The sequence below is a fragment of the Chiloscyllium plagiosum genome, unplaced genomic scaffold, assembly GCF_037043375.1.
Source record: "Chiloscyllium plagiosum isolate Xiang-an unplaced genomic scaffold, Cpla_swu_hap1 HiC_scaffold_16, whole genome shotgun sequence".
Taxonomy (NCBI): domain Eukaryota; kingdom Metazoa; phylum Chordata; class Chondrichthyes; order Orectolobiformes; family Hemiscylliidae; genus Chiloscyllium; species Chiloscyllium plagiosum.
In genome coordinates, this window is record NW_028270154.1 from 87,140,215 (window position 1) to 87,155,467 (window position 15,253).

Genomic DNA, 15,253 nt, shown 5'->3' on the forward strand with positions numbered 1-15,253 from the left:
GAACAATGCAACCATTAAACAGCCGCAAGAAAAAGACTACAGCTTCAGGACAAACAAAACGCACAGTGCAAAATGATCCACTTCATTCAATGAGTATACGATAGAGAGGAAGTGAGGACTGCAGATGCTGACGAATATATCAGAGTTTAAAAGTGTGGCACTGGAAAAGCACAGCAGGTCAGGCAGCATCCAAGGAGCAGGAGAGTCCACGTTTCAGGCATAAGCCCTTCATCAGGAATGCATGATACAGGCACATCCATTAATTCGGAACGGGACCAGTGAAAACAGAAATACAGATGGGAAATCGGGCATTCACTCTGTGAGCTGCAGAGCAGAGAGTGTGCTGCTGGAAAAACACAGCAGGTCAGGCAATATCCGAGGAGCAGGAGAACTGCAGAGGCAGGACTTCACATTTTCAAGACCTTTTCTTCAAGGTTGTGATAGGTAAAAGATAAAATACTGCAGATGTGGAAAACTGAGTTAAAAACAGAAAGTGCCTGAGAAACTGAGCAAACCTGACAGTGTTAATGGAGTTAACATTTAGAGTTCAATCACTGCTCTCCAGGACTCAAAAAGGATAGTCAGAGGGAGGTTTTACGCCGTTGAGAAAGGGGGAGGAGGGGCGAATGGTGTCTTTCTCTTTTGCTTAGGGCACACTCACAATCTGATACACTTCCTCCCCCTCCCCATCTGTCTACAGCGTAAAACCCACCATGTGACAGCTCCTTTATGTTCTGAAGAAAAGCAATACCATTCCAAACATGCACTTAGAATGGGTTGCAGGTTTCGATTCATTAATGTGTAAATCCCAGAACTTCTTTCAAGTTACTTTCCCAAGATAACTTAAGGTTTTATAAAAAAATCTGACTCAACATTGGGATACAGACATACTAGAACCTCACATCTTTAATGTATTGTCACTTTTTTAAAATAAAAGCTTAAGTTATCTTGGGAATGTGGCTTGAAAGAAGTTCTGAGATTTATGTATTAATCAATCCAAACCTGCATCCCCAATATAAGTGATGAAAGATTTAACAGCAATCTAGGTTTGTTCAATACATCGCATCAGTTGTCTGACACTTGGATCTTTTATTAGAAATAGTGTGTCCTATGATACTGCTCGCTAGCTACCTGACAAAGCGCTCCAAAAGTTTGTACGTCCACGTAAGCCTGTTGGACTATAATCTGGTGTTGTATGATTTTTAACACTGGAAAGATGTCATTCTAAGGGAATACTACAAATTATTTCCCTTGGAGTACTGCGTCCTATTCCACGCAAGAGTGAAGCCACATATCAACAGGTACAGAAGAAATAGTCAACATTTCGATCTGATCAGGTTATGAGAAGCGAGCCTTTCATTTCCAAAAATTGTTTGCTTGATTTTTACTCCCTTACTCCTGCAGGTAACAAGATCCTGGCAAAAGACAACTCCACAAGTGTTGATTGTCCTCACCACCACACACCATCTTTAACGTGTGAATCTGAACAGGCTACTTAGCTGTCAATGATATCTCTGGGCCCAGCTGCATCTCAATCCAAGATCAGTGTACGTGCACTTAATCCCAGGTCAGTAACTAATGAACAACAGCTTGAAATTACAGCATTTTACAGAACATTCTTGAGTTTAACATCAGTGGTCACATTTCTGCTGAAAGAAGAGAGAAATCATGGATAGGCATATTAATAATCTTGAGCTATTATCAGACATAATTATATCAGGTCCTCAGACTGTCCACCCATTATAAGAACTGTGCATTAATTTCAGTGAAAAGGAACATAGGGCAATATTTTAATAACTGGTGAACCACAGATTTACACACATCCAAATTGCAAGTTAAATATCCACCCCACTCTGAGCAAAGCTGAATTCACAGAATCCCTGCAATGTGGAAACAAACCATTTGTCCCATCGAGTCCACATCAACCCTCCGAAGAGCATCCCACCCACTCCCTGTAATCTCTCATTCCCCATGGCTAATCCACCCAACCTGCACAATTTCCCATGGCTAATCCAGCCTAACCTGCATATCTTTGGACTGTGGAAGGAAACCAGAGCAAACCCACACTGAGCAGACACAGTGAGAATGTGCAAACTCCCCACAGACAGTCACCTGAGGCTGGAACTGAACCTGAATCCCTGGTGCTGTGAGGCAGCGGTGCTAACCACTGAGCCACCATGCCACCCCTCTGGCTCCTCTATTTTGCCTTTAACAAACATTTAATAAGCATCTTTTTCTGTTCAGCATAGAAATGTTTGGAAATGTATTTTACTTATTGCCATCACCTTTCTGATGATGTGCTCTGCCTTGACTCAGCCTTCTCCATGTCTAGGCAAAAGTGAGGATTAGACTGGTGCTAAAAAAGCACAGCAGGTCAGACAACATCTGAGGAGCAGGAAAATCCATGTTTTGGGCAAAAGCCTTTCATCAGCCCTTCATGATGTAGGGCTTCGCCATGTCTATCTGTTCCTGCTTTTTAATTGCCAATATCTTCCTTCAATTTTCAAGCAGTCCAGCACAAAAACCTACTCCTTTTTTTTTCTTTACATGTTCCTTGCGTAACATCTTTGTCAGTACTTTTGCTCTTAAAATATGCCCTATCCAGTCTCTCTGCATTTTCATAGCAACATGCAGCATGGAAACAGACCTTTCAATCCAACTCTCTATGCTAACCACAATTCCCAAACTAAGCTAGTTGCCTGCATTTGGCCCACATCTCTCTAAACCTTTCAAATTCATGTACCTATCCAAATGTCTTTCAAATGTTATAACTGTACCTGCATCTACCACTTCCTCTGACAGTGCATTCCATACATGAACCACCCTCTGCCTGGAAACGTTGCCTCTTGGATCCTTTTAAAATCTTTATCCTTTCACCTTAAAAATATGCACCCCGAGTCTTGAACTCATCCACCTCAGATCAAAAGCCTCTGCTATTCATCTTATCTATGCCCCTCATGATTTCATCAATGTGGACAAGGTCACCCCTAACCTCCTAAGCCCCAGTGAACAATATCCCAGCCTATCTCTAAAGCTCAGATGCTCCAGTCCCAGCAACATCTGGTAAATCTTTTCTGAACCCTCTCCAATTTAACAATATCCTTCCTCTGGCAGGGCAACCAGAACTGGACATAGTACTCCAAGCGTGGCCTCACTAAAGTCATGTACAACCGCAATATGACATCCCAACTCATAGCCAGTAGTAATAGCAATGAAGACAAGCATGCTGAACACCTTCTTAACTACCCTGTCTACCTGTGATGCAACTTTGAAGGAACTGTGTATCTGAACTCCTTGGTCTCTCTGTTTGACAACACTCCCCAAGGCCCTACCATTAACTGTGTAAGTTCTGCCTCAGTTTGTTTTACCAAAATGCAAGACCTCGTATTTATTCAAATTAAACTCCATCTGTCACTCCTCAACCCATTGGACCAATTAATCAAGATCCCAGCACAGATCCCTATGGATCGCCACTGGTCACAGATTTCCAGTCAGAAAAACCTCCTTTCTCTCATTATTCTTACATCATTTATGTCTGTCTTCTATGACCAAGCCAGTTCTGTATCCATGTTACCAGCTCACTGTGGTGTTACGAAGTTTTAGAGTCATAGAGATATACAGCATGGAAACAGACCCTTCGATCCAACCGGTCCATGCCGACCAGATGTCCCAACCCAATCTAGTCCCACCTGCCAGTACCCAGCCCATACCCCTCCAAACCCTTCTTATTGATATACCCATCCAAATGCTTCTTAAATGTTGCAATTGTACCAGCCTCCATCACTTCCTCTGGCAGCTCATTCCACACACGTACCACCCTCTGTGTAAAAAAGTTGCCCCTTAGGTCTCGTTTATATCTTTCCCTCTCACCCTAAACCTATGCCTTCTAGTTCTGGATTCCCCAACCCCAGGGAAAAGACTTTGTCTATTTACCCTATCCATGCCCCTCATAATTTTGTAAACCTCTATAATGTCACCCCTCAGCCTCTGATGCTTCAGGGAAAACAGCCCCAGCCTGTTCAGCCTCTTCCTATAGCTCAAATCCTCCAACTCTGGCAACATCCTTGTAAATCTTTTCTGAACCCTTTCAAGTTTCACAACATCTTTCTGATAGGAAGGAGACCAGAGTTGCACACAATATTGCAACAGTGGCCTAACTAATGTCCTGTACAGCCACAACATGCCCTCCCAACTCCTGTATTCAATACTCTGACCTTGAAGGCATGTTCTGTGTTTTTAAGAGAGTGTGAGTGCTTACAAAAGCAGTCTCAGAGCATACTGGAACATTGAAAATATGTAACACTTGGCTGTGAAGTGGATCCCTGAGTTGGTTGCTGTTTTGACAACAATTCAAATGTAACCAATCAGTTTAAATTATGGGCCCCAGGATACTAAAACCTAATCAAGTTTGAACTTTGTTTAGATTAGATTTCCTACAGTATGGAAACAGGCCCTTCATCCCAACAAATCTACACCGACCCTCTGAAGAGTAACCCACCCAGACCCTCTGACTAATGCACTAACACTATGAGCAATTTAGCCTGGCAAATTCACTTGTCCTGCACATTTTGGATTGTGGGAGGAAATGGGAGCACCCAGAGGAAACCCATGCAGATACGGGGAGAATGTGCAAACTCCCCACAAACAGTCGCACGAGGTTTGCCAACATTGAACCAATGAGACGATCCGCTGTTGGGGATACAAGAAAGGCAGGCATTTTGAAAATCAGACAGAGCAACTATCAAAGGTACCTTTTCATATGAAACTTATTCGCACTAAGACAAACCAGGGAGATCTTCAGCCGGAAGTAGACACCCCCCGAAGACAACAGCCGCTGTGTCGTTTTGAAATTAAGTTGATGTAATTTTAATAAGTGTTTTATTGGAATAGTATATTTTTATAGAGTTGGAGGCAGATAATAAGCAGTTAAGAGAAAGGGGGGGGCTTAGAGTTGTGAATAGTTGTTGTTTAATGTCAACTTTTAATGTTAAAGAATGCACTAATATTTTTTTTAAATGGTGTAATTTGGGAGTTCTCTGTCACTCATACTCTAACAGATTACAAGACGAGGTGAGCTTTTCTGGTGCTTATTTAATTAACGGAGGGGTTCATTGCCGTCACGTAACAGTGGATCTCATGTGACTTCACCTTCTGTATGAGCCTTCCATGAGGGACCTTATCAAAGGCCTTGCTAAAGTCCAGGTAGACATCCACTGCCCTGCCCTTATCAAGCATCTTTGCCACTTCCTCAAAAAGCTCAATCAAGTTTGTGAGTCAAGACCTGCCCTGCAGAAAGCCATGGTGCCTATCGCTAATAAATCCATATTTTTTCAAATGCAAACAAATCCTGTCCCTCAGAATCTTCACCAATAATTTCCCTGAAGGTGGGCTCACCAGCCTTTTAAATCCCAGATTATCCTTGCTGCTCTTTTTAAACAAAGGAACATCATTGCCTATCCTCCAGTCCTCAGGGACCTTGCCTGTGACTGAAGAGTTTACAAAGATTTCGTACAAGGGCCCAGGAATCTCCTCCCTCGTCTCCCGCAGAATTCTGGGATAGATCCCATCAGGCCCAAGGATTTGTTGTAGAGTCATAGAGATGTGTAACATGGAAACAGACCCTTCACTCCGTGCCGATCAGATGTCCCAACTTAATCTAGTCCCATTTGCCAGCACTTGGCCCATATCCCTCTAAACCCTTCCTATTCATATACCCATCCATATGCCTTTTCAATCTTGTAATTGTACCAGCCTCCACCACTTCCTCTGGCAACTCATTCCATACACGCAACACCCAAGGGCTCCTCCTTTTTCATATTATCATGCCCTCGAATCTCAATTTACCCCTATCTAGAGTCACTGTCCATCATGTCCTTCTCCTTTGTGAATACTAAGGAGCTCACCCACATCCTATGGTTCCTTGCATACATTTCTGTTTTTGTCCTTTAGTGGACTTAGTCTTTCCCTGGCCAATCTCTTACTCCTTATGTACATATAAAAGGCCTTGGGATTTTCATTAATCCTGTTTGTCAAGGTCATTTCATGGTGCCTTTTATCTCTCCTAACTCCTTGTTTGAATTCTTTCCTGCTTTGTTTGCATTCCTCCAGGGCTCTGTCCATCTTCAGTTTTCTCAACCTTACACATACCTCTTCTTCCTTCCTAACTAAAGCTCACAATTTCTTTGTCATCAAAGGTTCCTGAGTCTTGCCATCCTCATCCTTCACTTTTACAGGAACACGCTGGTCATGAATTCTAATCGATTGGCCTTTAAAAGGTTTCCAAATGCCAGACAAAAAAAATCCAAAGAACTGTGGGTGTTGGAAAGCAGAAACAAAACCGGAAATTGCTGGAAAAAACACAGTAGGTCTGGCAACATCTGTGGAGAGAAAGCACAGTTAATGTTTCAGGTCCAGTGACCCTTCCTCAGAATATGTGGATTTACCCTCAAACAGCTGTCCCTGGTCTACATTCCCCAGTTCCTGACTACTATTGTCATTGTGCGCATTTCCCCAATTCAGTATTTTTATCCAAGCTCTAGTCATCTTTATCTACAGCATGGCTCAGTGGTGAGCACTGCTGCCTCACAGTGCCAGGGACCTGGGTTCAATTCCCGCCTCAGGCGACTGACTGTGTGGAGTTTGCACATTCTCCCTCGTGTCTGCATGGGTTTCCTTTGGGTGCTCTGGCTTCCTCCCACAGTCCAAAGATGGGTCAGTTAGGTAGATTGGCAATTCTAAAAACAAAACGCCCCATACTGTGCAGGTCAGGTGGGTCAGCCATGGTTAAAAACCCTATCTAGGATTACAGGGATTGGGTGAATGATCTTTGCACCAGATATCCTAATCTAGTCCCATTTGGTGCAGACTGAATGGCCTCTTTCTGTGCTGTAGGGATTCTATGATTCCAAGTAATTTAAAGCCTACAGAATTATGGTCACTGTTCCTGAAATGCTCGCCCACTAAAGCTTGGATCACCTGTCTGGGTTCATTCCCCAATGCCAGATCTACCATGGTCCCTTCCTGTGTTGAACTATTTACATATTCCTTCGAGAAGCCCTCATGGACGCACCTAACAAATTCTGTTCCCCACACCCTCATTCAAGCCCCAGCCACTAAGGGAGTCCCAGTCAATACTGAGGACATTAAAATCATCTACTACAATAATCCTGATGTTTTGCCATAATCTGTCCTTATATCGGTTCCTCTATCTCCCTGTGGCTGTTGGGAAGACTGTAGTACAACCCCATCAGAATGACTGTACTCTTCCTATTCCTGAGCTCTATCCTGGCCCTTCAAGGCATCCTCCCTCAGCGCAGCTGTGATACTCTCCCTAATCAGTACCACAACACTCCCAATTCTTTTACATCCCTCTTGACCTCGCCTGAAACAGCTAATCGAAGGCATGTTGATGGGTCAAATTATAAGGTTCTCCATTCCATATCTAACATCTATCCTGCATCCCTCAGATTTCTACCTGACTTCAGGATGCTTCGTGACTTCTATTCTGAGAGTCTCAAATCTTTGGAAGAATATCAAACTCACACAGAATCGAAGTTAAGAGTCATACAGCACGGAAACTGACCCTTTGGCCCAACTAAGTTTCCCAAACTAAATGAGTCCTATTTGCCTGCCTTTGGCTCATATCCCTCAAAACCTTTCCTATCCATGTACCTATCCAAATACCTTTTAAATGTTCCAACTACCACTTTGCTGGGGCAGTTCATTCCACGCGCACACCACCCTCTGTATGAAGAAGTTACCCCTCAGGTCCCTTTTGATTATTTCTCCTCTCATCTTAAAGCTATTCCCCCTAGATTTGAACTCCCCCTGCTCTAGAGAGAAAAACAAAACACCTGCTATTCACCATATCCATGCCCCTCATGACCTTATATGCCTCTATAAGGTCAGCCCTCAGCCTCCGACGCTCCAGGGGGAGAAAACGTCCTAGATTATCCACAATAAGACTGTTAATAAAATCAAAACAAAATACTGGCGGACATTGTAGATCTGAAATAGGAACCAGAAGTGCTGAGACAGCATCTATGGAAAGAGAAACAACCATAAAACATAAGACAAAGGAGCAGAAATTAGGCCATTCAGCCCATTGAGTCTGCTCCGCCATTCAATCAAGGCAGATAAGTTTCACAACCCCACTCTCCCACCTTCTCCCGTACCCCTTGACAATCAAGAACCTAATAAGACCATAGGAAAACCAGATGAAAAGTTTGAAATGTTAACAGAGTCCCTCTCTCCAGTTGCTGAGGGCTTGCAGTGTCTTTATTACAGTGGGAACAATGTGGTTCCATTGTGTTAAGTGGGTGTCACCTATTCAGAGAGCATTCACACTGAGCTCTTACACTCTATCTCTATGCTTTCACAGGTACCAGCCCTTCTGGTGGTGGTCAACTTGACATGAGAGGTGGAACTGCTCTTTGCCACTGTGCCACACAAACGCTCTTGGAAGGTCTTTGTGAAGAACAGGAGAACGAGAGGGTTGACACAGCTGTGAGCATAGCTCAGACAGATACTAACGTGATAGATGTAAAGAAAGAGCAAGGTGGGGGTCACGGAGGTTAGGTTGAGCACCTGCATCACGTGAAAAGGCAACCAACAAACCAGAAAGACACCAATCACCATGAGAACAGTCTTGGTCGCTCTCTTTGCCTGCACGGATTGCTTCCTGCCAACTCTTCGGAGTGATTTAAAGACGTGGAAGAGAGTCATTGAGTAGAAAGTGCTTATAATAATCAGAGGAATGATAAATCCCAGTATGGACTGGTAGAGTGTATACCAGTACATGTCCTTTGCTCCAGAGGGCAGGTCCAGGGCACATATTTCCGAGCCTCCTGTCTGGATCGTCCTGGAATATAGCATGACTGGGATTGTCAGTAACAAGCTGCCAAGCCAAACAAGGACATTTACAAGCACTGTCCGACAGATGGTTCGTTTCTCGGTGGTGGGATGCACAATTGCAATATATCTGTTGAAGAACAAAAGAATTCATTTGTTACGGTTAGAATACAGTGCTGATTTACTACATTATTTGGATCATGACCAGAGAGATATCATGAGCGTTTCACTATTTCTGAGCCCTCTGTCCCTCCCCTGTTCATTTGTAACCCTCCCGCTCACCTCTTCCGGTGCCCTGAATTGGGAAGCACGGACAAAGTGGAATCAAACTGTTTTGTCGGGATCTTCTACAATTTCTTGACTTTTGTAATTAAAGTCTTGATGTACAAAACATTCAGGTTTCAGAATGACTGCAAGCCAACCTTCTATCCACTGACTCCATCTACACTTCCCACTGCCTTGGGAAAGCAGCCAACATCATCAAAGTTGAAAATGTGTTGCTGGAAAAGCGCAGCAGGTCAGGCAGCATCCAAGGAGCAGGAGAATCGATGTTTCGGGCATGACCCTTCTTTAGGAATCATCTCAGCCCCGGCTGACCCATTGTCTCAGCCTGCTCCTGCCCCACTGAACTCATCTCAGCCCCAGCCAACTCATTATCTCAGCCTGCTCTTGCCCCACCGAACTCATCTCAACGTTCTCCAACATCATCAAAGACCCCTCCCACCCCGGTTATAATCTCTCCCACCCTTTTCCGTCAGGCAGAAGATACAGACACACACACCAACAAATTCAAGAGCAGCTTCTTCCCTACTGTTATTGGACTGCTGAATGGACCTCTCAAAATCTAATGGTGATCTCACTCTTCGTGCACCTTCTCTGCAAGTATAACATTGTATCCCTTGCTCTGATCTATTACTCTAATGCACTTTGTATGGTATGATCTGCCTGTACTACGCGCAAAACAAAACTTTTCACTGTATCAAGGTACATGTGACAATAATAAATCAAACCAAATCAAATCAAACCATGGCTGTGTCAGGAAACTGTACACAAACTGGTCATTCATATTATGAAACTGGCTCTGTTTCGTGGGAAAAAAACCCGAAAGAACTGAGGATGCTGTAAATCAGGGACAAGAACAGAAGTTGCTGGAAAAGCTCAGCAGGTCAGACAGTGCCTGGGGAGCAAAAGAGTCGACGTTTCGAGTTGCAGGGTGACCCAAAAGAGGTTTATAAAATCATGAGGGTTTAGTTACAGCGAATGATACAGTACTTTGCCTTGGGTGGGGGAGTTCAAAACCAGGGGCCACATTTTTAAGGCGAGAGGAGAAGGATTTAAAAAGAGCATGAGCTTCACCTTTTTTCCACAGAGAGTGGTTCATGTGTGGAATAAACTGTCAGAGAAAGTGGGGGATGCAAGTACAGTTACAACATTTAAAAGACATTTGATGGACACATGAATAGGAAAGATTTGGAGATGCCAGTGTCGGACTGGGGTGGACATAGTTAAAAATCACACAACACCAGGTTATAGTCCAACAGGTTTAATTGGAAGCTCTAGCTCGAACGCTTGTACTTCCAAATAAACCTGTTGGACCATAACCTGGTGTTGTGTGATTTTTAACTATGAATAAGATATGGGCCAGGAGAAGGCAGTGGGACTAATTCAGTTTGGGAACATGGTCAGTGTGGACTAGTTGGACTGAAGGGTCTGTTTCCATGCTGTAGGACTCGATGAAAACATTCATCAACTAGACACCACAGTATTTAAACAAGACGAAAGTCACAAGTTAGCAACAAGTCTGTTTTTTAAACAACTCGCACAATTTCCGCAGAATCACTGAAATGGTACACTCCAGAAGAAGTTAAAAATCACACAATACCAGGTTTTTAATTCTGATTTTTAACTTTGTCCATCCCAGTCCAACACCGGCTTCTCCACATCATTGCTAACATCGAATCCAGAAGGAGGCCATTCGGCCCTTTGTGTTTGCATTGGTTTTTTTCAAAAGTGAATCATTACCTTGTGCCAAACACCTGCTTTGTCCCTATCTCCTTGGGCATCATTCCACCAAAATAAACACCCAATTCTCTATTAAATGCTTCAATCAAACTTGCATCCATCACATTTCTAGGCAATGCATTGCGGACCCCAACTTCTCGCTTTGTCAAAAAGGCTTTTCTCACATCACAGTGATTCCTTTTGCAAATCCTTTTAAATTTAAACTCTCCCATTCTTTTTTCATCTCCAAATGGAAATAGTTTGTCCCTATCCACTCTATCCCATTCACTGAAGTGGAGGTGCTGGTGTGTTGGACTGTGGTGGACAAAGTTAAAAATCACACGACACCAGGTTATAGTCCAACAGGTTCATTTGGAAGCACTAGCTTTTGGAGCGCTGCTCTTTCGTCAGGTAACTGGTCAAGTAGGGTCATAGCACACAGAATTTATCACAAAAGATCACAGTGTCATACACTGATGCGATATATTGAATAAACTTAGATTGCTGTTAAGCCTTTCACCTTTTAGAATGGGTTGCAGGTTTTGATTCATTAATATGTAAATCCCAGAACTTCTTTCAAGTCTCATTCCCGAGATAACTTAAGGTTTTATCAAAAAAAAGGTGACATCTCAGCTCAGACAATGTGTTAAAGGTGTAAGGTTACAGTCTGCCTGTATTCCAATCTTGAGTCAGACTAGTTCTATTTCCAAAGTAGGAATGTATAAAATGTCACATGGATTATAAAAAAAAATTGACTGCCTGCATATTGTGTGCTTTTTGAACAAAATAAAATATATTTCCAAATGGAAATTCATCCCATAGACTTACATATGTGTGTGTGAATGTGAGGAAGAGAGAGGGAGTGTGTGTGTGTGTGTGGGACAGAGAGGGAGAGTGTGTGTGTGTGTGTGGGAGAGAGGGAGAGTGTGTGTGTGTGTGTGGGAGAGAGGGAGAGAGAGTGTGTGTGTGTGGGAGAGAGAGAGAGAGAGTGTGTGTGTGTGAGAGAGAGAGAGAGAGAGTGTGTGTGTGTGTGAGAGAGAGAGAGAGAGTGTGTGTGTGTGAGAGAGAGAGAGAGAGAGAGTGTGTGTGTGTGTGTGGGGGAGAGAGGGAGAGTGTATGTGTGAGGGAGAGAGTGTGTGTGTGTGGGAGAGAGGGAGAGTGTGTGTGTGTGGGAGAGAGGGAGAGAGTGTGTGTGTGTGGGAGAGAGGGAGAGTGTGTGTGTGTGGGAGAGAGAGGGAGAGGGTGTGTGTGTGTGAGAGAGAGAGGGAGAGTGTGTGTATGTGTGGGAGAGAGTGTGTGTGTGTGTGTGTGTGTGGGAGAGACAGGGAGAGTGTGTGTGCATGTGTGGGAGAGACAGGGAGAGTGTGTGGGAGAGATAGGGAGAGTGTGTGTGTGTGTGGGAGATAGGGAGAGAGTGTGTGTGTGGGAGAGAGGGAGTGTGGGTGTGTGTGTGGGAGAGAGGGAGAGAGTGTGTGTGTGGGAGAGAGGGAGAGAGTGTGTGTGTGTGTGTGGGAAAGAGGGAGAGAGTGTGTGTGTGTGTGTGGGAGAGAGAGGGAGAGTGTGTGTGCGTGTGTGTGTGTGTCTCTGTGTGTGTGTGGGGTCGATAGAGTATATGCCTGTGAGAGGTTGTGAGTATTTTGTTCAAACAGCACACAATCTGTAGGCAGTCAATAATTTCTATTATTTCCAGAGCCCAGTACAATATGAACAGCAAAGGTGATAAGGCAGTGAAGTGGCAGCACCTGCCTTGATTCTGATCAAACACATTGTTTTATACAACTAGCACTTTTTCATCTGCACTTTGGAGCAGGATTTTGAAAATAAATCAAATTGCACAAACAAGCTGCTTGGTTTTGGCTTCTTGAAAGGTAGCAGCTAATCCTTCTCTCACTGGCTGCTGTTCTTACAGCCAACAATATGAGGCTGTGTCTCTGTGAGACACATTGGAGACAGGGAAAGGATGGAACATATCGGAAAGGAAATGGAGAGAAGCAGAGCACGTGTTACTCTCCATCGATAATTGTTCCGCGCTGCTCCGGTATAAACAAAAGCAGCATGCTGGTTCCCCAACTCCAGATAGCACCTTGCCGATTGTCTCCATGGGAAAAGCATCAGCCGTACTTGAGTGAAATAAAGGCTGCTACCTCAGTCAGTATTCGAGATATTTTCTAATCAACCCATGCAGCAAGGCTGTTACACACCTTTGGAACAGGTGGGACTTGAACTTGGTAAGATTTTAGAATCCATTGAGAGAGATGATGTTGTGAAATACTTGGTAAAATGGAACTGAGTCAGCAAGCTTCATCAAGGGGAGGTCATGCCTGTCAAATCCGTTAGACTTCTTTGAGGACGTAACAAACAAGTTAGAAAAAGGAGAGCCAGTGGACGTGATCTATTTGGATTTTCAAAAGGCCTTTGACAAGGTGCTGCACTGGAGGCTGCTCAATAAGACAATAGCCCACAGTGTTAGGGGCAAGATATGGAGAGAGGATCGGCTGACTGGCAGAAGACAGAGAGTGAGGATGAAGGGGCTCTGTTTCAGGATGGTCGCGGTGACTAGTGAAGTTTCGCAGGGATCCATGTTGGAACCATAACTGCTCATCTTATACATTAACCACCAGGACAAAAGCAACTGAGGGCATTGTTGCTAGGTTTTCGAAAGACATGAAGATAGATGAAGGGACAAGTAGTGTTGAGAAAGTAGGGAGGCTGCAGAAGGACTTGGACAGGTGAGAACAGGGGCAGAAAAGATGGAAGACATTGTGGGAAAGTGTCAAAGTATGCACATTGGTAGGAAAGATGTGATAATGTTGACAAAGTTATTGGGGAAATACTAATGAATCTCCTCATGAAGCTCATTGAGTAACAAGCAATGGCTAACCATACTGGAGCTCATCACCTGAGCCTTTTATAAAGCAGACCCAGTGCTTTAGCAAATGTGTAATGGCTGCAGGGGTGCAGGCTTGTCCACCTGTTTCATGAATCTAACCTCATCAAATTATCTCACTGGAGAGTCTGGGGTTATCTGCTCCTGAGTAAAATATCAAAGAAAAATCAGAAACTATCACTGAAGAGAAAAGCAGACCCAGAGATCAGTCAGTGGACTACTTTCTAAACGGCAAAAGGCTTTGGAAATCTGAAACACAAAGACACTTGGCAGCGCTAGTCCAGGATTCTCTTAAGGCTTACATGCAGTTCGGAAGGCCAATCCAATGTGAGCATTCATTTCAAGAGGGCTACAGTACAACAGTAGTGGTGTACAGCAATGGCTGTATAAGGCTCTGGTCAGACCACACTTGGAATATTGTGAGCAGTTTTGAGTCCTGTACCCAGGGAACGATGTACTGGACATGGGGGGGGGTGTGGAGGGGGGGGTTGTTCCAGAGAAGATTTACAAAAATGATCCTGGGGATGAAGGGCTTGTTGTATGAAGCCTTTGGGTCTGTACTCGATGGAGTTTACAAGGATGGGGAGGAAGATCAGCTCACAGAACTCTGAGAGACCTGGGTAGAGTGGAGGGCTGTGGAGGCCAAGTCATTGAGTGTGTTTAAGACCGAGATAGATTCCTAATTAGTGAAGGGAATGAAGGGTTATGGGGAGAAGGCAGGAGATTGGAGCTCAGAAATATATCAGCCACGATCGAATGGCAGAGCAGGTTGATGGGCCAAATGGCCTTAATCTGCTGCTATATCTTATGTGTTTATGGAAATAACCTGAATCGAAGCCACAGATTACACTCCACGGGATTGTGATAAAGGATAAAGGATCTCGCCTCCGCCTTCTCGCCCTGTCTTTTAACTTGGTGACAGTCTGGTATTAAACCAGGACAAAGTGAGGACCGCAGATGCTGGAGATCAGAGTCGCGAGTGTGGTGCTGGGAAAGCACAGCAGGTCAGGCAGCATCCGAGGAGCTGGAAAATCGATGTTTTGGGCAAGAGCCCTTCATCAGGCCTTACAGCGCCAGGGGCCCAGGTTCGATTCCAGCCTCGGGTGACTGTCTTTGTGGAGTTTGCACGGTCTCCCCGTGTCTGCGTGGGTTTCCTCCGGGTGCTCTGGTTTCCTCTCAGTCCAAAGGTGTACAGGTCAGGTGAATTGGCCATGCTAAATTCCTAACGAAGGGCTCCTGCCCGTAACAATCGATTTTCTTGCTTCTCGGATGCTGCCTGACCTGCTGTGCTTTTCCAGCACCACTCTAATCTTGATTCTGATCTCCAGCACCTGCAGTCCTCACTTTCGCCATGCTAAATTGCCCATAGTGTTCAGTGCATTCGTCAGAGGGAAATGGGTCTGGGTGGGTTACTCTTCGGAGGGTCGGTGTGGACTTGTTAGGCTGAAGGGCCTGTTTCCACACTGTAGGGATTCTAATCTAATTAAGCCAGTCTGACCACCTCCTTGCCATTCC

At 44.4% G+C, this 15,253-nt stretch overlaps 1 protein-coding gene across 2 annotated transcripts in view; it reads right to left on the minus strand.

Annotated features, from left to right (window-relative positions):
* Positions 1–979: 979 nt before the first annotated feature.
* mchr2b (melanin concentrating hormone receptor 2b) overlaps positions 980–15,253 on the minus strand; it is a 60,695-nt gene continuing 46,421 nt past the window's right edge. Inside the window, exon 2 of one of the 2 annotated variants that reach the window (XM_087995066.1) lies at positions 980–1,646. In XM_087995066.1, the coding sequence (XP_087851192.1) occupies positions 1,607–1,646 (40 nt within the window). In that variant the 3' untranslated portion in view covers positions 980–1,606. Of the gene's footprint in view, positions 1,647–6,671; positions 8,981–15,253 lie in introns of those variants that run through there. The other variant, XM_043704192.2, reaches the window with a different exon arrangement.